The sequence below is a fragment of the Papio anubis genome, unplaced genomic scaffold, assembly GCF_008728515.1.
Source record: "Papio anubis isolate 15944 unplaced genomic scaffold, Panubis1.0 scaffold202, whole genome shotgun sequence".
NCBI classification, from domain to species: domain Eukaryota; kingdom Metazoa; phylum Chordata; class Mammalia; order Primates; family Cercopithecidae; genus Papio; species Papio anubis.
Genome location: NW_022162044.1, coordinates 1 through 23,831, shown reverse-complemented (window position 1 = coordinate 23,831; position 23,831 = coordinate 1). Strand labels below are relative to the sequence as shown.

Sequence of the window (23,831 nt, the reverse complement as noted above, 5' to 3'; positions counted from 1 at the left end):
AATACGAACTTTTGTCTTATTAAGTTGTTGTTTCTGCTAATGCTACTGCCACTAACTTTTGAGGATATTAGAAAATGTTCATAATTTTATGAACTCCAGTGGAAGTCTAATACAGTTTTCAAGATATATTTTCTTTAAAAAATATCTTTACCACATTTCCATAATTATCTCAATGGTTGTGATATGATGTGAGGGAAGTAAAGTAAGTATCATGTGAATCAATCTGAAAAATGATATACTTGTTGTATTCCCAGTATTAAGTAATTCTATATAAACTTTATTCCAATATTAGGATTCATAATAATTCAAATGAGTAGGTGTGAGATGATTACTGTGCTTCAGGCACCATATTGTGAGTAACCAAAATAATACAGGTAACTCACAGCCTGATGCGAGAGACGACCAACTATATTCCAATGTAATCTCTAAACATGGAGATATAATAAAGGGCAGTGGGTGTGTGTGTGGGGGGGGTGGGGATTTTTACCAATACATGAAATGGAGGTAAATTATCCAAAGACAACTTTACAGAGATTTAACATTTAAGAGTTATCTTTATGGATGAGTAGGATGTTCCTCAAGCAGAGAGAGAAAAACTGGAGTTTCCTGGAGGAAGGGGAAAAGTATACAGTATACTCTTTTCAAAATTGAAAAGGTCATGGTTTTGAGAAGCAAGACAACATTCAATGCATTAAATTGGGTAGAATTGAAGTGGGGAGCATGAAGAAAAAAAAAAAAAGACTATAGAAATTGGGGTTGAACTTTGAAGATGACTTGCTGGCTAGGATAAAGAGCTTGGTTTCCGAAGGCAGCGTGGAGCTGTAGGATGGGTATGATAGAGGAATGCCATAGTTAAGGATGTATGCTAAACTAGTATTCTATAGGTGAAACAGACTGCAGAGGATAAGAAAATGAATCCAAAGATAAGATGTTATTAGTCAAAGAGAAAGGAAGAGGAAAGAGTCTGAACAAAGACGGTGGCGGTAGAAATGAAGAAAAGGGGAAAAATTAGTAAAATATTTTGGAAGCAGAACTAATAAATATTGTGTGAGAGGAAGTTGAGAGGGCCTTTAAGGCAACTTTCAGCATTTTTAGGTTGGTGAAATAAGAAAATGAGAAGAAAACACTAAATACAGCAGTTTGGCTGTTATAGTGAAATTTCAGTGTACAGATAAGAATAAAGGTGAATTTATTAAAAAATGAAGCATACATTCAATTGTTTTCTGAGGGATTGATATGTATCTCAAGAAAAAAGATGAGGCAAAAATCTGATATTTACTCATTTGCCAATTATTTCATAATGTTTTGATTAAATAAATATGGATAATATATAAGATTATGCTTACGGGTTTTATGCTTTTATGCTTATGTCTTTTGTATCATTGAAAAATTCAAGTCTCATCAAGTACTTATAAACAAATTAAATATGTTTTATAATAAATGAATGATAGAATATAATTTATAAGAAATCAAATCTTATTTTGTAAGTAATTTTAAAATAATAGATGTAAATGAAGTAAAAATTTCAAACTACAGCCTCTCCAGGCCTTCCGTGACTATAAGCTTCTATTACTCATAATGAGGATTTATTTCCTTGGGAACCGTAAGAAGCGAGATATCTCCTTTTACCTCCTGACAGCAGCAGAAGCAAATATTTCCAATCATCTAAACCCTTCTGTTTCTGCATTCATTAGTGTATGCAATTAGTGGGAACTAGGCATTGACTGATTTGATTGACATGTGTTTATTTTCTCTCCCATACACTGTGGAATCACAGCATGAGAGTAATGAAAGAAGAGCTGTAATTCTCAACCATGATTGTCTGGCTATTTATTATCATCCTACTTACAACTGGACCTGGTGGGCCCTGGGGACCTTCCCCTCCTTTCAGTCCAGGTGCACCCTGGGAAAAGTGAAAAAATAAAGCAAATGAATCTCTATGAATTGAATACCAATAGGAAGAGATATCTGATTAATAAAATAAGGATGCCAGATAATGTTTTTAGACATAACTACATATATACACACATATATAACAATAATCAAATGCATATGTTTACATATATTCCCTTAATTACTCATCGCTCTTTAAGTTCTGGGAAAAAATGCTTCTAATAAACAATTTGAATCACTTGCTTTATCTATATAGATATTGATTATACCTGAGCTCCAGGAAGACCTCTTTCCCCTGGGAAACCACGTAATCCTGCTGGTCCATCTTTCCCTGAGATACCTTGAGGACCTGGATCACCCTAAAGAATATAATAAACATCCATCAAGACAGATTAATTTCTACACATATTTCTACAAACAAAATTGTGATTACTTCTAAACTACTGTAAGTAAAATTTGAATCTTATTTAATGATGAGAATATTGGGTGGATTGCCATATGCATTAAAATGAAGTTCCCACTACCTACATTTAAGGGTATATGTATATTAAAGATTTTATGGTCAATGGAGCTAACAGTCTTATGTAAATGTTGGGCAATATCTTGGAGTATAATAAACGCACACTAAATATTTCCCTGACACATCTTCTGACACTCATTTAAATGGAATCTGTAGACAAGTGGTGAGTATAGTGAAATATAAATTAAAGTTTTCGGCCAAAAAAATTTCTGAAGCATGTTGTACCTTTGCACCTTCTTTTCCTGCAGCACCAGGAAGACCTTGCTCACCAGGAGGGCCAGGAGGGCCAGGATGCCCACGTTCCCCTATTGGACCAGTCTCGCCGGTTGGTCCCTAAATTAGATAAGCAAAACCACTTTAGATTGCTCTTTTATTTTTGGCAAAGATAACACAAACTCAAAAACAGTATTATTCCCATTTACAAAAGTGTATCATCCTCATTTACTCTCATGACATCCTACAAAACACTTTATATAAAGCACTGAAAGTAGTATATCAAGTAAGAGTCTAAAAAGATTTTATATAATCTTGGTTAGAATCTGAGTGTAAAAGGAAAGCACATAAATAAAGACCAAAAAGATGTTTTCTTTGCTTAATACAATAACTTCTGTAGAGTGGGGCAAGTCCAAGTATTATTAAAACTATGATTTTTAAATACAGTTTTATGCCATTCCTTCTTTTCATATGAGGTGTCAAATCAGCTTCATAAAGAGGCATAGAAACCACATTGGTAGCCACTCAATGAATCACTGTTTAAAAATAAACTTAGGGCCTTGAGAACCCAAAAAACCAGTGGTTCTCCTTGGAATTTCCAAAAGCTTAAAACTTCTCCACTATTAATCTATATTCATTTGACAAAGTCTAGGGAACGTGGCAGGGGATCCTGAAGGCAGTGAGTATGGGTCAGCAGTTCCTCCCGGCCAAAAGCTATAACAAATGCTCAGCTGCCTTAAATTGCAGCAAATGCCAAAGCGAAAAATATCAGGTCACTTATGTGTCCCTTGAGTGGTGCTGTTTTGTGGTGCTTGAGTATAACAAGCTTTCATGTATAAATAGAGGATAGTGATCAGCTACTCTCTATCTTAATAAAAAGCAAAATGAAGGATTTAAGTTAAATAAAGGGCAAATTTTTAGATGCTGATGTTGTTAAACAGTAGAACATGTTCCTGTACTTGCTTATGAAGTATATATATATTTTTTTTTCCTAAAAATGCAACGTATTCTTAACTGTTTATCTTGGATAAGGAATCTACCTGTCCCAATTTAGGTATACATTTCTAGGTTTAAACTCCTTTAATTATATGATGGCTGTAACTTTTCAATTTAACATTAACGTGCAAACATTTATCAAAAACATGATGTCTTCTTAACTATCTGAACACCAGAATCTGAACAGTAAGGAATACGGAATTAACCATAATTGAACAGCTATCACCACTGAGACAAAAATGATCAGAGATTCACATAACTGTTTAAAGAAAACAGTGGATATTCAGTATTGCAATCTATATCATTCCCATTAAACCAAATCTTTTGTCTTCACATGAAAGTATGGCTACATTTAAAATAGGCTATTGGATATTTTTTCTCTTAAAAAGGACCAATAAAAAATGTAATTTGGTGAAGGTGCATCTTCAGTAAAACACCCAGTATTTTTATGCCTTAATGTCAGCAGGGGAACAGAAAAAGAAACACAAGTCTCAGAAGTTTTAGATGACCACAGTGAACAGAACTGTATTTTTGAAAGATGTGAGGTCCTAAAATATTCAGTTATGCTCCATGATGTTTATATTTTAGTTAAGAATCTAATTCCATTTCTGTTTATGGATATTAAGTATAAGAGGAATTTTTTTCTGGTTAAATTTTCTCACAGAAAATAATTATAAAGTTGTTTTAAACAGAAAAAATAACAGTTTTTTGGAGGAAGCTTTCTAATTACGGAGAAAGTATATATAATGTTTTAACTAAAACTGATAAGCAGCTAAAAAGAAGCCTTTAGCACAAATAAGTATTCATGTTTACACACTCTATAAAATAACATAACATTTCCCTTGGTTCAGGGTTAACCTCTGAAATAAAATAATCAACAAATCCAATAATTCTTCATTTTTGCTTCTGTTACACATATTCCTAACAACAAAATGCAGTTTTTCTGTTTCTCTAGATGTGTGTGTGTCTGTGTGCGTGTGTGTGTGTGTGTGTGTGTTTGGATGTGCATGTGTGTGTGCGTGTGCACGTGTGGGCGTGTATGTGTGTGTTACAGTGTTGAGAACTATTTAGAGACAGAGAAAAGACTAAACCAATTAAATAACTAAAACATGTATTCACCTGCTTTTGCTCCTTTGTTATAATTTGTTATTAGTGGGGGGAAAATTCCAGCCCACTAAATTAAATGTGTTCTGCCCAGTCAATATGCTTTGCCAGGGAAGAAAAACATTATTTTCTATTACCATGAATTACTCTTTATAGTTATTTCATACTATAACTCAGGATACTGCACTAATTTTTGAGACTTCTTCTGCCACCTATCGTGAAAGAAATACTTGTCTCTTCCATTATTTTGTATATCCTCAAAGATAATTAATATTTATTTCTGATATAATTCATATTATGAAGGCAAAAATCTTAAGAAAGACCTAATATGCTACAAATATTAAAATTTTAGGATGTAAATTTCTAAATCTAATTTATACTCAAAAACATGAAGTCATTTTATAATTTAAAATTCTAGAAAAAGATGATGGCCCACCTATTTATAAGGAACTTTGTATTTTTATTAGTAGATGGTGTCATAGTCAGGCTTTAGTGTTAAATTCAGTGTGAACTTTCTGATTTATTTTCATTTATTTTATTCTTCTCTTTTATTCTTACAGGCAATTGAAAAGTTGCTTTAGTTAAGTAATAGTTTGTTGGTTTCATTTGATGTACGAAAGCTGCACATATTTAAATACAATCTGAAATAAAAAATACATCGTTTTGAATCATAATAAATTTAGAAGATTTTACACAACTTAGGAAGGTTAAAATATAAACAAAAATAAATAAATCTTGCTCAGGAAATAAAGCAAAGGAACATACCTGTGGTCCAACCACTCCCCCTGGCCCAGGAGGGCCGGTCTTGCCTTGAAATCCCTAAGAAGGCAAAGTATTATCTGTAAAAGCTACACACAACACAAAGCATAAATCAAAATTCTATGAGATAGCTGAATAAGTCACATTAAAAGAAAGTCACCCATTGACTAAAAATATTTATTTTCAAATGCTTAAATATAAGTTTAATATGTCAAACTTATTTCAGTTTTCATTAAAATTCAAAATTTGCCATTTCAACATTTCACATGCTAGGGCAACAATTACCTTTAATAAATTAACCTAGAGCAAAAAAATGTGTTCTTTGCCCTGTTCCACCAGGTCAAACAACATACAGAATTTTAACCCAGGAATGTTTATGGATGAAATAAATGATGATTTAGACATTCTTTGAAACAGTTTACTGATTGTTTATACAGAAATAAATTCACAGTGATATTAATACATTTCTCTCTATTGTATTTCTAAAATCTCGTAAAACAAGATATAAAAATAGACCTACTAAAATAATGCTTTGCACAGTAATTATTTTAGTATTTATCAACATTCTTTCTTGTAAGAAATTCAAGAGATATAGTTGTAAATGCATTTTGCAAATAATGCAGTCATTAAAATATCTGGTTGATTTGAGCAGAATATACTCACTAAATAAAACTTCTGGGCATATATTCTGGTATTTATATTTCTCTAGGCTGTGGGTTATTCATTCCACATAATTGTATTAAGATAGGTAAATTTCTTACTCATGAGAGTTAAGTTACTTTTAACAGCTGGAGAAGTAGATAGAAAATATTGGGAGAAGAAGTTTTCAAATAACTGAATATTTTATTTTCTATAACATCTAGTCAGACTGAAAGTAATAAGATTAGGAAAAAAATGGGTAGGAACTAGCGATCTCACGTTTGTATCACAATGCTCCTGATAACTACGAATGAATTATTTACAATAATAAAATTGTATAAGTAGGTAAAGATAAGAGTCTGTAATTATTGCAATTGATGCTACAGGGAAAGAAAATAGATTTGTTCTATTTTGAAAATCTATTAATTCAGACTTTCAGAGTTCTATTTGAGCTATCATTATCAATGGCAAAACCAATCAATTCTGAGGGGAAAGTCATAAAATTTATTTAGTATTTTATAATTATATTAGTCACTTAATTGTAATTTTTCAGTAACTAGTTGGTTTGGAAATCTGTTATCAGATTTACATACACACATACACAGATACATAAACACATTTATACACGTGCACATATATGTATATGTGTCCCTGGATTATCTCAACAACCTCCATGACCACAATTGCCATCTCTGTGCTGATGAATTCCTCCACTCCCAACTATTTATAAACCTCTAATCAGTATGAGCCCTAAAACTCGCATGGTAAGTGCCTACTAGAAATTTCCAATTGTATATCATGCTCTCTCTTCAACATTCCTAACATGGAACTTGCTGATTGTATCTTCTCTTTTGATTTTCCTTCTGTGTTCCCCGCCTTTATAATGGAGTGTTTTCATATCCCAGGCTTTTCTTCAGTGCCCATACTTAATCCGTTATTTCATCTGAATGCGTCACCTGAGAAGCTCCCTCAAATACAGCTTTTTCTCACTTATCCTAGTAGACCTGTCTTATTCAGACTAGAATCACCTCTTTCCTTCACCACTGGTGAGTTTTTCAAATAAGGTTTACTCACTTGTTTACATTAGCCAGAATCACCACCCACAAAACCAAACATAATAAATTCATTTTTAAACATACGGATAACAAAGTTCTAGCCAATAGGGGCCCAGTGTGTGAATTCAGTTACTTCCTTTGCTTTGAAAATGTATCCTAAATTCTAGCCATGCTGATCTTCCTACCTTTTTCTGAATAGCCACACACCCTATATTTGTATGACCTGTTTCCTCTGTCTGGGTTATTCTTCTTCCAATTTTTAATCACTAAATTGGACAGGAAGATATAAAGGCAATTCCAAACTTTTAAAAAAAGTGTTAGAAAGCTTTTTGTCTTAGTAACTGTGAGAGCAAGAATCACACACAAACAAAATACTGCAATAATGATTAATTAAATGTATTTGATTACAAATCAATATTTAATTGCAGAAAATCTGGACAAAACTACAACATAGACTTGCACTCATACATCTTAAGGGGAAAGAGGAAGTTTTGACTGCTAGACCATGTGTGTGAGTGATGGATTTGGGAAAGCTGGAAGACAGCGTTGCCCATATGTCTGCTCATTCAAAACATTCAGACCGTTTGCAACTATCTAAAACATTTGATCTTGGGGATCTTACAAACAAACTACACAGGAAAACTTTTACAGTTCACTATAAGGTGTGCTTGTTCAATATTGTCATGTAATAAGACTACACTTGCCACTTAATTTTAGAATAGCTAGTCCAATTATGTTTTTCAAAGTTGCTGAAAATGGAAATTAATTTGACATATTCATAGGTAGTTTGAAAAATGTGCTGTTAAGATCCATCAGAAATGTGACTCCAATTTTGATAATCTTTAAAAGACTAAGCCAATTCTAGGACCAATATAGGATTTGGCATTACGCTTCTGAGACAAATTTGGGTCACTTCAATATAATAGAAACCATTTCTGAAGCTGTTTAAGGCCACCGGGAAAAATTTGGAATAGTTTCTATTATACTGAAACAACCCAAATGAATGTAAGATGTCAGAACAAACATTTAATTAATGGATTTCTGCCTGGAGACAAATTTCAAATATCATTTAAAAATTTATCCATTGAAATAAAATAGTAAATATATGACAAAGAATGCCCACTTCAGATTGTGACTCTTGTACAAGGTAGTCCTTTGAATCTGGGTCAGCAGAGAACAAAGTGAGAAAGGTTTGGGGCTATAGGAGGATTCACTATTCCCTTAAAGTGGATGTGAAATCGGGAATATAGTTTTTCAGAAATAATCCTGGCTTTAATCTGTGAAAAACTACAAAACAGAAACATTCATTCTAGAAACATTATGCTATTTTTCTTCTATGTTTAAATCTCAATGTTATATGTGATATAAGTATTTTCATTATAAGTGGAAGCTCCAGATTAAATCATAGACATAAAGAATTTTATAACATTAATTCTCTAGATATCTTTTCCCCAGAAGACATTTTGGAATATTCTATAGTTATTCCCAGGAAGTTATACAATGATTTCATTAAAAATGATTTGGCTGAAAGATTTGAATGAGAATGCATTTGTAAATTCAGTGTTGATTCTCCTTTAGAAAGTTTATTTCTGCTCCTCATATAGATATCCTTCCCAAGAAGATACCCAAACAGTTTATTCTTTGGTCTCACTAAATCATATTTCAACTTTGCTTTAGAAGTCCAAGACTCCAAAGTTTCCCATCTGGCTAAAGCTAAGAAATAGTGAAACTAAGAATTGCCACATGGTAAGCAAGGCAAGAATTGGGTGGCTGCTGACAGATTGTTTCCTCCATAGCAGAAAAATCATAATCTTTTCAGATTTCAGATTTATTATAGGACACTGCTATGCAACTCCAATATGTATTCACGCTGGCCAAATACCCTAACATGATTTTCAACCGCATAGGCAAAGGTAGTCTGTATTTGTGGTTTCCTTGAGAAATCTGGATAAAAGTAATCATTGGTGAGAAGCAAGAACTGATTCCATGGAGACATGCTAACCCATGATGATTTCTGACCAGAATGACAATCCACTGGGATAGCCAGATGCCTGGTTTTTAACAGGAGCAAAATAAATGAGCTCACCAGGATCCTCAAACCATCACTGAGCTGCCTGTTTCCTCTCCGCCCAAATTGTTATACACATGGTAGGTTATTCGGTCAATTTGTTTACTTTTATATCATTTATAGTTTTTCAGTAAAATTTAGTCACCATTTTTGATTTACTTTTTCCTATTTCACATGAAAGGATGCTTTTGCCATAGTTCCCAACCAATTATAGCTAATGGGTCCAATATCAGCAAATATTTAATCTCTTAGTTCTAGATTTAAAAAATGTTGTATTCTGTGCATGGCTATTCGTAATCTGTTGCCTTTGGAGAGTGGAGAGATGATGAGTTTGAGTGGAATGTATCTGTAAACTGGCTTCAGTGAAAAGAGTCAGAGGGACAATCTTGAGGCAATGTCCAAAAAATAATGGTGTCTTCTCCATCAGCTGCTCATCCTTAAAATGCGGCTATTGACAATAAGAACAATCATATCAGCTAACATCCTACTTCCTGAAATATATTTCTTGGGTCTATTTACGAATTTATGTATATATTTCAACAAAAGGCTTAACGGAATTAATTTTTCCATTTTTCTCAACCTAGTAATTGAAATGTTCATAATAAAGTAGCTTTCTACGAACTGATGAGGTGCTAGAGATGGACATTTTTAATAAGAGTAACAAGGTCACTTACAGTCTCCCCACGTTGCCCAGGGTGTCCTGGCAGCCCATCCTTCCCAGGTGGTCCCTGAAATTACAAATATTAAATACCACATGTCATAAATATTTATTTAATTATTTTATAGTCTAAATGTGATATGTTAGAAAATTGTCTTTTCTTTTTATATTTTCATTAGATATTTTACTTTGCTCTTCTGTTGATTTTATATATGGTAATACGCACACATATCTCTTCAATGTAATTCTGTAGATATAACTAACTGCAACCAAAATAAAATAGTAGCACCCTTTTCTGAATATTTTACATTTAAATATATTTCATTTGCATCAATCATCTGTAAAAGAATATTTACAAAGGTTTATATTTTCATTTTGTGAAAAATATTACTTCTTTAATACTTCACAAATGAATATTTCCACCGTTTTGGTGATTTATTCCTAATTCTCGGTGCATCAAAACTTGGATAACAGAGAGAAATAGTGCCCTCTAGTGGTAATCCGAGCTTCTAACTAACAAGAATGCAAAAGAAGGCCGGGCCGGGTGGCTGACACCTCTAATCCCTGCACTTTGGGAGGCTGAGACGGGAGGAACAAGAGGTCAGAGGATCAAGACTATCCTGACCAACATGCTGAAACCCGGTCTCTACTAAAATACAAAAAATTAGCCGGGCTTGGTGGCATTGCCTGTAGTCCCAGCTACTTGGGAGGCTGAGGCGGGGGAATCGCTTGAACCTGGGAGGCAGAGGCTGCAGTGAGCCTAGATGGTGCCACTGCACTCCCGAGCTGAGACTCCGTCTCAAAACAAAACAAAACAAAACAAAAAAACCAAGAATGCAAAATAAATACAAACTCATACAAACAACGGCATTTTACCGCTCAAATTTTTTCAAAGTAAAGGAAACGATACGTTACACTCAATTCTAGAAGTTGTCAGGACAAATTTTTCCCAGTAGATTTTCTTAAATGTCCTCTTGAAAGAATAATGTTTGTGAAGTACCACAGAGCAAATCTGCTGCTATCACTTTCTATAAAGGATGCTGTCTTTGTCATGGTTTAAGAAATAAATGAAGCGAATAACTACAAACTTTAAGTGAGTAAGTCTGTGAGGGTCCTATATTTTAAATACTTAGTAGAAAGAGATTGCTTCTTTAGACTGCCTTATGGATTATTCATTCTACTCAGTAACCATTACATATCAAGTTTAAATTTCAAAACATGGTCAATGGGTAGAGACAGAAATATTCTCACCCTTCTAGATGAATGAAATGATTCTTTTAATAATGATATTTTTTAATGACAACAGGTACACCTTTCACTGTATGTTAATTATTTAAATAAAATTGGTTTTGAACATCTCTTTTTAAAATATGTTCTTATAGAGTGAGTATGAAAAACAGGCTTTGTTCCAAAATATCATTTTCTCAAATAGCTTTCTTCCAACTGAGTGAGACTTTTTCCAGGTTGGCAAGCTACTTCAGGAGAAAGGTTCTTAGCGGTGCCAGAACCATCTCTGTCCCTTAAGTCATCTGTATTGACATCCTGGTTGCCCTGTAAATTAACAACTCTAATTAAAAACCATTAAGCTACTTCACAACATCATGACTTGCTTAGTGACTTGTTCAGGTTTTCCAGGGCTACCACTGCCATCTTCTTCTTCAAAAAACAAAATTGGGGTGTTTTTAACCAAAGGTCCAAAACATTCTCGGATGTCATTTAACCATGGCTTCTTTAAAAAACATATATTACATGCCCTTGTATCAATCACTAGGTATATATTAATGCTAAGACTTAGTTTTGCCCTCAGTTTGGAGGTGACATACAGAAATAAGTAGTTAGTTAATTGGTAATGGACTTCATTGAGGTCTGGTTTTACAAAATAGCAAACAAAAAACTTCTGTGCCTCATCACTGGTTTGACACATTTGGCAATAAACTTGCTTTCAATTCTGGGCAATAATAAAAGTTTTACAGAGAGTATGACAGCTGAAGGATATCAAGTATGCCTGGCTTTTTTTCCACCATACTAAAGTGCTTCTTAAATGATGTACTTTGCCATTAATACAAGACTTAATTTTTTTTTTTAACAGAGCTGTAAATATAAGATTAAATATCTCTTATTTGCTGACATAGATAACACATTCATTGCAAAATATTATAATACTTTAAAATAGCAATCTTAGATCTAAGCAATCACATCCTGGGAAGAATGCAACATAATATTTAATGGCTCTCCTAGATAGTCTGAGGGAGTAGTGTTAATATACTGCATTAAAAATTGGTGTCATTATTGGCCGGGCGCGGTGGCTCACGCCTGTAATCCCAGTACTTTGGGAGGCCAAGGTGGGCAGATCACGAGGTCAGGAGATCGAGACCATCCTGGCTAACGTGGTGAAGCCTTGCCTCTATTAAAAATACAAAAAAATTAGCCAGGCATGGTGGCGAGTGCCTGTAGTCCCAGCTACTGAGGAGGCTGAGGCAGGAGAATGGTGTGAACCCAGGAGGCGGAGCTTGCAGTGAGCCGAGGTCGCGCCACTGCACTCCAGCCTGGGTGACAAAGTGAGACTCCGTCTCAAAAAATAAAAATAAAAATAAAAAAATAAAAAAAAGAATTGATGTCATTATCATATTTCCTGATTTAAGTATGTACTTTCAATGTCAAGCAATTAGTCCTAAATAACCATAATGGCCACCAACTACTAACCCATAAAATAAGCAGACTAATTACCAAATAATTTCATTGTATTTATGTAAAAGTAATAATTTTTTCATCAAAATAGGCTTCCCCTTTGATCTAGTTGGTACAGGACAGAGGGAACAGATTTGGCGAGGGAATCTGTGAAAACTTGTAAGTAATTGTTTAAGGATGTTTTCTCACTTCTCATTGGCACTGAGTTTTGACTTTTTCTATTCTAAATAGAACGTTTCTCATACTAGTCATGCTATAAATCTTAATCATTTCAAGTTAATATTTTTTTTTAAATGGATGCCTGCATATTCCCAAAATATGCTGATATGCGTATGAGACTAACAGAATCTGAAGGGAATATTTAGATCCATGTGTATATATGTCTGTGTGAATATACATCATATATATATATATATGATTTTTTCCTGATATGATGAAAGAGATGAACCAATTAATTTACAGGAAGAGGTTTTTCTATCTCTCCACCCCAGTTTCTTCTTTCTATATAAAACAGATGAAGCCATTTCTATCCCAAACAGCATAAAACAGCATACTAGAGAAATTAGGTATTTTTATTTCATGCTCTAATATCTCGTTTGTTAGAGGAACATAGTATAAAAATCATTTTGTTTATTAGTGAAAGCAATGCTCCTGTCTTGTCTCTCCTACTAGAATGCATGCTTCTCAAGTGTAGGCATTTATTATGCTTCTGATACCTCTTAGAGACAAAACACATGCACGATCAATGGCTCAAAACTTGTTGAAAGATACATAAGACAATGGGCTGAAAAAGTTCGAGAAAAAAATGAGTCAAATGGGTTTGTTTGACAATGGAACAGTATTACATGAGTCAAGCAGTTCTCAATAATGCATACAAACACAAATGGTACAATACTGAGGTTCTATACATCACTAAACTTTATGTTGCTAAACAATAATCTAACACACAGCTTAAAAATAATTATGAGAATGTTTATAAATAAATACATACAGTGACTTTTGAAACTGTTTTCATTTCTCTGTGAAACTTTGCAGAGTCTTCATGTTACATTTGGAGCAAAACTGACATAGTAGGTAAGCATTATATACAGGTAGTATCAAGATTACTTTATATTTAATATTAGCCATATATATAGATCTTTCTATAACGGTGCAATACAGATAACACTACTTTCCTAATATGTTTGCAGGAATAATGCAAAACTGTTCAGTGGTAAAATAATAATTTAAACAGTGTCTAAAATTATTGTAAAAAGTTAAAGATTGGCTTAATATTTGACATTTAATTATTTCAAAATAAATAATTCACCAATATGATTTGTGTGCACATTAAAGTGTGGGTAGTATTGTTCCTCTGGACTAGCACAGTAGTTCACACACTTTAACATGCATCAGAACTGTCTAGAGGGTTTTTTAAAAGATAGACTGGGCCCTTCCTTGCCCATCTCCAGAATTGTGATTTGGTCAGTGAGACAACATTTCTAACAATATACCAAGAGCTGTGGATGCTGCTGGGCCAGGAATTACATTTGAGAACCACTGTCCTAGACAGGTAGATAAGCTGACTCCGGCTGTCTTAAAGAAACTGAAGAGGTTGCAAAACAAACAATCAAACAAACAAACAAAAACAAAGAAGACCCCAGCATGTTCTATGTCTCCACAAATACTTAAATATGAAAACACAGTATTTCAATTAACTTTATGAAGATGCCTGATGAACATTCAAGTGTTGCTCTAAACATATTTAATAAAATGAATATGATTTAATGAGAATTCTCATTACATTTTCTAAAAAGAATAGATTATAGTGACAGACATGATACTAATATAATACATTTTAGCATGACTTAAGTAATATCAGAATGTTGGAGGGATTTAGGAAGTGATATTTGAAGAAGTTTATATTGATGATGGAAGATAAAGATAAATTCTAATATACCAAATATTTAAGAGTTGATAACAATTTGTAATGTCATCAATTATGTTCATTGCAGTAAAGGAGCAGCTGAGAGAATGATATTCATGTTTTTCTAGTCTTTGGTATACTATCAAAAAATACTTAATGAAAGATATTGAAATTATATTAAGAAACAATCTACGAACTTCATAAATTAAAAATGTCTACTTTCTTTGACATCAATTGTAATTTTCTAGAGATTTTATCAATATCCTATCTAACAAATATTTAAAATGTAAGCTGTGACTCTCAAAAATGTAAAAATATCAAATATAGGAGGAGAAAGAGAAGCTCTGACACTTACAGGAGGGCCTTTTGGTCCAGGGAATCCAACTGGACCCTGAGGTCCTTGAGGACCCTGAAAATAAAAAGCAGTGGGGAGAAGTTAACAATATGCCTTAGAAGATGAATCTTTATACTTTGAGGTTTATTTATATTGATAAAATACAATGTATCATACAGCTTCTTCACAGTGACAGAACTATGGTAATACAACATGATAGTAATTACTAATTTAAAAGTAAAATGGATAATTTTTCACACTATTTCTACTCAAAACTATACATCACATCAGTGTTACCTCAGGAACACTGTAAGTATTTAGAATTCATATGAATTAAAAGTGAATAGAACATATAAGTATTGAGAAGTTCTGCAGCGTCTTTACATTTAACATTGGCTAGAAACATTCATAGAAGGAAGATATTTTGATTCAATTCAATTCCACAGCCCCTCTTAAAAAAAAAAAAAAAAAAAAAAACGTTTTATAACTTATTCCATCCCTGTTCTGTATCTAGCCATATATTCTAACACTAAAAGAGAAAGTATGTGAAGTATGTGACTATCTCAAAAAGACCACAGAAGATGCCATTAACTATTCTCCATATCTAAAATATATTTATTTTGGGTGATGTCAATATATTTTTTACTGATGTATAAATTTCTTTTGTAGATAAGGTTAAAATAACTTTATTGTGTAGTTATTAACATTCAGTTCAAATAAAAAAATTATATCATTTTTGGCTTGATTTTTAATTAATTATATTACTCATCTCTCAAAGTTACCTATTTTTAAAGTGCATAGTAAGTCCCATCAGAGTGACTCCATTGTTGGCAAAAAAGTAATTGGTAAGAGATAATCCTCCATATGACCAGAACATAATAGTTACATTTATTTAAGAAGATTTATGAAAGATAACATAAATAAAATGTGTTAAGTAATACCTTTAGGGTAGGATTTATGTATTTTTCTAATCAAAAATAGTTTACTGAAGTTGATCTTCAACAGAATTTACTCTTTCTATTTATCAATCTAGGCTTCCCAAGAAAAATCTGATTACCATTCATAGCCAATGTTAGCTCAGAAATCATCACAAGTTTTTACTATTACCAGCATCTGATATTAAAAAAGTATCTTCAAAGTTATATATAAAATTATCAAAAATAGATGTCACATGAAACTACCAAAACTACTGGGCAAATTTTAGGAACTTACAAAATTTTAAACTCTTATTAAAGTGTTAAATGACGATTCTTAAAAACTCATTTTAAGTACAAATTTTTAAAAATAGCATTCTTGCGGTTATGTAGCAAATTCTGTTTATCTGATTTCTTAAAATGTCATGTTTTTGCTTTCTAAAATTTTGCTGCCTTTCAAATGCAATTTGAATTTAAATTATTTTAAGAAAGAAACATTTCAAAAACCATTACTTAAAATAAAAATGAAAAATTGAGTCTTCATAAAATTTCACAGCAAGCATTGGCATATTCTTTCTTTGTTGTTGTTTTTTGAGATGAAATCTTGCTCTGTTGCCCAGGCTGGAGTGCAGTGGTATGATCTCGGATCACTGCAACCTCTGCCTCCTGGGATCAAGCAATTCTCCTGCCTCAGCCTCCAGAGAAACTGGGATTACAGGCGCCCACCACCATGCCTGGCTAATTTTTGTATTTTTAATAGATACAGGGTTTCCCCATGTTGGCCAGGCTGGTCTCGAACTCCTGACCTCAGGTGATCCACCCGCCTCAGCCTCCCAAAGTGCTGGGATTACAGGTGTGAGCCACCGCACCTGGCTGGCATATTCTTTGTGTAATCATCAAAATCGTTTCCAGGTGGGATTTAAAAAATTCCATAATGACTCAGTGTACAGATGGTGTTGAAACCAGATCACCAGATAAAAAGTGCCTAAATTTGAGCTTTAAATAAATAATGAATTTTTAATATAGCCTAAATATCACGAGACCTAGTTATGACAAAAATGACTTATTCTTTATATCAAATTCAAATTTATCTAGTTGTCTTGGTTCTGTTGTTCCATTTTTGTTTTGTTTTCACTTAATTTGGTAACTTTATACCTAACTAAAAGCTATATTTAACCTTTAATAACCAGCATACATGATCTGCAAATTATGATTATGCAGGATTATATTTCATTTGTAGAATATCTTAATAAAAGTTTATGTATACATATATATATGCATGTCATATATAACTATATCATTAAATATAATGATAATTAGGGAGTCCTTTGAAATGGGCAAAAATAGGTATTTCATTTTCTAATCCAATAGTACTACAGAATTAATTCCCTGAACTTTCCCCAACTCATATATTTTGAAGAAAATATTTTATAGCATTACCTTTGCCATGTTTCCACTGTGCGCTTAAGACATGAACTAAATAGTTCAAGATAATTAAAAATTATTGGCAGAAAATGAAGGCATATTTGGGGTGAGATGTCTCATTAACTACAAGGAACATAGGAAATATGTTCTTCCTATATAGATATTGAAAACATATATGAATATTTATTGAAAATAAATTCACCTAGATTACTAAAACAGCAAAACAAAACAAAAATTCTCAAGAGGTACTTTTCTTACTCTCAAAGTGATTTTAAAAGTAATTGTACTGTTGGATGACAGTATTGTTGTTTTTCAAATTAAAATGCAGTATCAGCAAAAGCATATTCACTTGTAAGGAAATATTGTTGATCATAACATTTTGGAAGACAAAACCAAATGCATGAGAGAATCAGTGGTGCTCTAAAAACAAAACTCACAGTTGTGCTTTTTTTTGTTAAATTGTTCTACTCCATTTAATTATTTAGCCATTTTAAATAATTTAAATGTATCTTATTAAAATGACTTTGACCATAACATACTTCAAATGAGTGTATTATTTATGAGCTCAAAATTTACAAGATAGACCTAATTTGGGAACAGTTCATCAAGAGTGAGAAACATTTAGTGGAAAGTTAATTAAATATGAGCCAAATACTTAATGCAACTCTAATTAAATGTCTATTCTTGTGTGTTATCTACTCCCATTTTCGTCAAGAATAAAAACTCAAGTTTTGCTCATTGCTCCTACTCAAATAAAAATTACTCATTTTCAGTTTTAGGTTTTGCATTGCAAGGTGTTTCTGTCTTTTGTAAAACGCCTATTATACATTTCAAATAATAATATACAAAAATATATGAACCTGACTCCATACTACTGAAAATTATTATAGAATATGAAGAAATGATTCTAATTTTTTAAAGGAATACAGATTCTAATATTTAAACTTATATCAGGAGGATAGCCTTTTTAAAAATCTGGCTACAAAAATGCTATATTTTGCCAAAAAATCCAAACAAAGGGCATGCTTGTTCATATGATTTGGCTACCTCTTATATCAATTTAAAATCAATTTACCAAACAGTTTTTCTATTTACTGGAATAGATGTTTTATCTTGAGTTGAATGTATATTGATTCTGGCTTAATGGCTACTAGTAGCTTGTTTTTTTACCAGCATAATATCGCTGTCAGCTCTGTGAACAAAATGAGTATCAATATGGAAAGCAAGCTGAGTGGAGAAGAGAGCAAAGACGTTTTAAGAGTATTTAAAATTTTAAAAATATATATTTTTGTCTTGACTATAAGAGTGATATCTTAGTCCAGTTACACACATTTTTTTTCTCATTTCTATAACAAAATTAGTAGAACATATTGATTAAGCTTTTTTATTGGTGAAGAGGAATAAATTAAAAGATAAACATTTTTTTTTTTTTTTTTTTTTTTTTTAGACGGAGTCTCGCTCTGTCGCCCGGGCTGGAGTGCAGTGGCCGGATCTCAGCTCACTGCAAGCTCCGCCTCCCGGGTTCCCGCCATTCTCCTGCCTCAGCCTCCCGAGTAGCTGGGACTACAGGCGCCCGCCACCTCGCCCAAAGATAAACATTTTTAAATTCAGACTAGATTGTGTGGATAAACTTGCACATGTATTAGCAGATATACATCTTTTCTCTGAAATCTAAATACTTGCAGAAATACTAATTTTCGTTTTATATTATATGGCTGTATCATACGTACTCTTTCACCTGGAGGGCCAGGAGGGCCATCACCACCCGAAGTGCCCTGGCACCAAGAAAAGAAAAGAAAAATCAGTTTGAATTCCTTCTCATAGCATCTGCCTGGAAAAAACACCTGCAGTAACATCCAAATAGAAAAAGTGCAGGTGCTACCTTTGGCCCGGGTTTCCCAGTGGGACCTCTTGCACCTCTTGAACCTCGAGGACCCTGCAGATGAGAACAAAAGATGAACCCGAACTAGTGCCAGGCAAATCCAAAGGCACTAAATCAATTTTTATTTTTGAAAAATAAATTATCTTGAAACACTAAATTCAATATGAAAAATGTACATCATTTTAAATCAAGGCACTTACCGTTGGACCGCGCTGACCCCGAGGGCCTGGTTTGCCAGCTACTCCCTAGCAAAGACAGTTCAATTTCAATATGCAGTATATCACAGTAAATTATGACTCTGGTGCTGAGACTGAGTAGTCATGCAAGAACATCATTCATGCATTCATTCATTTATTCATTCATTCATTCAGAGACAGACTTGCTATGTTGCCCGGGTTGGCCTGGAACTCCTGGATTCAAGCAATCCTCCACCTGAGCCTCACAAATATCTGGGAATACAGGCACACATCACTATGCCCAGCTAAGAACATTTATACACACAGTTCAAAACATTATATTTATATATCATACCCGTGCACCTTTCTCTCCATTGGCACCTGGAAACCCAGGGAATCCAGTGGAACCCTACAGTAATAAAATTAAATAATGAACAAACATGGCAATTAATGTTTTCAGTCACAAGATGTAATTTATTTTGGAACAGAGTGATTTTCACACAGATGTTAATATTTAAATCAAAAATATAAATTTTAAGATACCATCGTAGTAATTAAAAATGAACTTACAATGACATCTGAAATCCTGGAAGCATTGAAAGCACAAATTGATAAAACATTTTAGTTTTTAACCTTCTGAGTAAATGAACTAATCAAGAATTATTTCATCTCTTGTTATAAAATAGTAATTATAGGACATTTTATAGAAAACGTATTGCAGTGTAAAATTCTTTGTATTTGCTTCAACTCTAAAGAAAAATTCTATTTTCACAAACAGGAATAGTCAAATATCAAAATAGGAATTTTGGAAAATGTTTTTCCTGAGTTAATATTATCATATGTCTATAGTTACCACTTTTGAGTTGAGTATTTTTACACTTTTAAAACTGGATCAATTCATAGACTAAAAACCTTCCTCCACGTTTTCTATTTGGTGTTTGAACACAACTATACCTAGCTGAAAGTCTGTTTCAGACAGCCAGGCATTACAATTCTATTTTTTAGAATTCTGGACATAATATTGAGATTTACGTTAGTTATGCATCTGCTAAATGGATCAGCTAAGTAAGTTTGGTATATTACTTATGCTCATCAAGTATAGATTTTTCTTCTGCAAAGTGAGGGCAATAATACACAACTTACAGGTAATTTGAAATTTGTGGGACTGAAAAAAAATAATGCTTGGTATAAAAATAACAATGATACATAATAAATAATAATGATACATAATAAATTATAATTATCTAAAAATGTAATAAGTTTATAAAAGCACTATTTCATTTACAAATGGCCACATTTTACAGATGGAATACAATATAATCCCCAATAACCAAATGTCCCATATGATCTTGTACATATACCTAAATTTGTATCTGCTTGTTTATTTGATCATGACTGTGATTAGCTTCCCTCATCACTGTATCATAAAACAGAGAAGATTAGTGTTCACATCCTTGCTGCTCAACTTGTTAATTATGAGACCCTGAAAGGAATGAGTGGAGGGTTTTCCTGTTTAAACCACTGTACGGATTAAGCGCAATAATACATAAAATGTTTAGCCTCTGCTAGAATACTAGACATCAAATTTTGCAAACTTCCCCATATATTAAGGGAAATATAACAAAGCCTTCTTAGACTTGAATACATTCCTTTCTTTTTTTAATCCACTCACTTGCATTGAAATACCCCTAAAAATAATGTTTCTCCAAGTGATACATGGCTCCTCTGTATCAGAATAATCTAGAGTAGTTGCTAAAAATATGGACTGCCAAGGCACACTCCACATCTACTGAAACTGAAACAGACTCTCTGGCAGTGAGGTCCAGGAATCTGCATTTTTAACAACTTCTCGGGGTCACATGAACTATGAAATCTGGGAAGTCTTGAAGCTGTATTCTCAGGCACGTACAGTTAGAATAGCCAGGTGTAGAGTATTACCCATTCACAGGAGGTAACTATTTAGCCCTATTCCCAATTTGAAAGTAGTCAATATTTCACACTTATCAGGAAGGTAAGATGCTATCAATTTGTATTTCCTACACCATGCTATTAAGGCAGGTAAATAAAATTGTAAGTGATGCCCTATGGCAGCTGATAGTCAAAAGAATAACCCGAAGGATGCACTGCTAAGCTGCTTTTTATACCATGTTTTCCTATATGTTTCAATACGTGCCTATATAGCTAACTTGTGATCAACCTGAGAACAATTGTTAGGATGTGTTAATATTCACATACTGGGGGGAAAAAAATCTCTGCACATTACATTTTGAAGAGCTTTCAAAATCTCTTTTCTTTCTCTACACAAAATCAGATAGTTACATCTAGCACAGTATTACTATGTGACTATTGCAGGAATTGGACAAATGAGTATAATACAGTATGAAAATAGAAATTTTGACAGGGGGGAGACAAATATTCAGTTCTGTCCTAACTAGAAGAGATAACTAAGCATATTTATAGATACTTCATTTAATCAAACAGATATTATGCACCAATTTTGTTTTTCATAAATGTATTTTCTTACCTAGAGTTTCTACTCTAGGAAATTGATAGAAAACACAGAAAATGACCAACCCACCAATTAATCAGTTGAATATATGGAAATGCTATTTTTTTTCCACATACAGAATTATCACCAAAGTATATAATTTCTATGAAAAAGTATTACCTGTTTTTATACAGAAACACACAAAGGCCATAAAGTCAAGTATTAATTGTGAAATTGTCTTGGTCAATAAATGTGAAACTAAAAACGTGAAATTTTTAAAATGCTGTCTGACATATAAAAATATCCTACTTTAAAATAGATGTCATTTTAGAAACAGCTATCATTTTATAGCACATGTGGTGCTACATCTTTTTAATACCTTTATGGTTTATATTGCTACTAAGAAATTAATATGATGTCAAATTACAGTCCTTAATCTGCTTGAAAGCTACTAAGAAATTAATATGATGTGAAATTACAGTCCTTAATCTGTTTGAAAGAGACTGGTAATGGCATTTCACTTTAGTAAAATAAAAATTTAAATTCATTCAAAATTCATCAGCTTACACATAGGAAAAAAACATGAAGCTATCTTTCATCTTTGATGTCCCAGTCAGTTTTTCATTTTAGAACAGAGAAACTTAAAAGCTTTTTTATCATAGAAATAATAAATGAGCTATGAAAAGAAGCAATATGAAGAAATAAAGAACAAAATTCCAGACATTTCAGTAAAAGGATTAAAAGATGTTAGATACCTCTAGGAGGAAGCATTTCTGTTTATTCTGTTGCATTTTGTTAATAAAAACAATTCAAAGAATACTGATCAGAGAACTTAGGAAAAACCAGAATTTTAAATAAGTTGATAAAATAAAATTCTACTCATTCATGTAATATTGTGACAGTTTCCTATGTTTTTAAATCAAAACAAAACAATTGCAATTTAACTTAATAAATAGATCTAGAATGCATGAAGTGATGTAAGGATAGCTTGAGGTCCTGGATTATACAGTAAATGGCTTTTCTTGCTCTTAATATTTGTGAAAATGCTTGACATTGAAAGGAAGCTAACTGAAAGACAGAGCAGTATGTTAGAGACAATATTTAAATGATAAAAAGTATTAATCAGTGTCCTGAGTACAGCCAGAAAATATTTAAATATGCCCATATTATTTTTAAATCACAGATGGCATAAATCTTATTTTAGAAGGGTTCAAAGGCATTATATTTATCCCCTGCTACTCAAGGAAGGAAATACTTTTTTTTGAAACTCAATGAAAAAAAATTGTAAGAAAAAGCTGTACAGCAAGTCTAAAAGAGTATTATCACGTGGCAACGAGGGAACACAAGGGCATGTGGTTTACATACTCATGGAGAAGGGCGTTTTTGTCTCCCATAATTATATGTGAAACTTATGAATAGATATATGTTTAAGAATGTTACAGAAGCAGGATTTGCCGTACCTATTGTGTCTGTTATACCTAAATGGGTCAAACTCAATTAACTGATAGATTGATATAATCTCATGTACATATAATTAAAAGAATGATATACCTGAAACTATCATCATTTCTCTGTCCCCCTCCTGTATCATAACCACTCTGTTATTAATAATCAACATTTACATATTAATTCACTTAAGCTTAATTTAACTACTCAATGCATCAAGGGCATCCTTGACAAAGTTTTATGGTAGGTTTGAGAAAAATTAGTATACTGAGGTAAATATGCATTTTTAAAACCATATTTTTTATACTTAAAATATGTATATTTCAAATAGCCACAAATGAGATGTGAGTGATACAGCGAATTGAGTGGTGGCTCCTCAAAAGTTATATACATATCCAAATCTATGGAACCTGTCAATGTTACCTTACTTAGAAAAAAAAGTCTTGCCAAAGGCTATTAAATCAAGGAAATGAGATCCTCCTGGATTGCCTAGGTGATCCCTAAATCCAATGGCAAGTGTCCTTATAAGAGACAGGAGAGAAGAAGACGCACAGAAAAAAGGCCAGATAAAGAAGTGAATAGAGATTGGAGTCATGAATCCACAAGCCAAGGAATGTCTGGGGCCACCAGAAGCTGGGAGAGGCAAGAACAGATTTTGTACTAGAAA

General features: G+C 32.8%; 1 protein-coding gene across 1 annotated transcript in view; it reads right to left on the bottom strand.

Annotated features, from left to right (window-relative positions):
- Positions 1–19,839, bottom strand: part of LOC116272796 (collagen alpha-1(XI) chain-like) — a gene marked incomplete at its 5' end in the record, with an annotated part of 95,191 nt that extends 75,352 nt beyond the window's left edge. Inside the window, 11 exons of the mRNA XM_031661612.1 lie at positions 1,850–1,903; positions 2,163–2,252; positions 2,639–2,746; positions 5,492–5,545; positions 9,922–9,975; positions 14,855–14,908; positions 18,903–18,947; positions 19,055–19,108; positions 19,255–19,299; positions 19,586–19,639; positions 19,801–19,839. Coding sequence (XP_031517472.1) covers positions 1,850–1,903; positions 2,163–2,252; positions 2,639–2,746; positions 5,492–5,545; positions 9,922–9,975; positions 14,855–14,908; positions 18,903–18,947; positions 19,055–19,108; positions 19,255–19,299; positions 19,586–19,639; positions 19,801–19,839 — 651 coding nt within the window. The remainder of the gene's footprint in view (positions 1–1,849; positions 1,904–2,162; positions 2,253–2,638; positions 2,747–5,491; positions 5,546–9,921; positions 9,976–14,854; positions 14,909–18,902; positions 18,948–19,054; positions 19,109–19,254; positions 19,300–19,585; positions 19,640–19,800) is intronic.
- Positions 19,840–23,831: the final 3,992 nt, after the last annotated feature.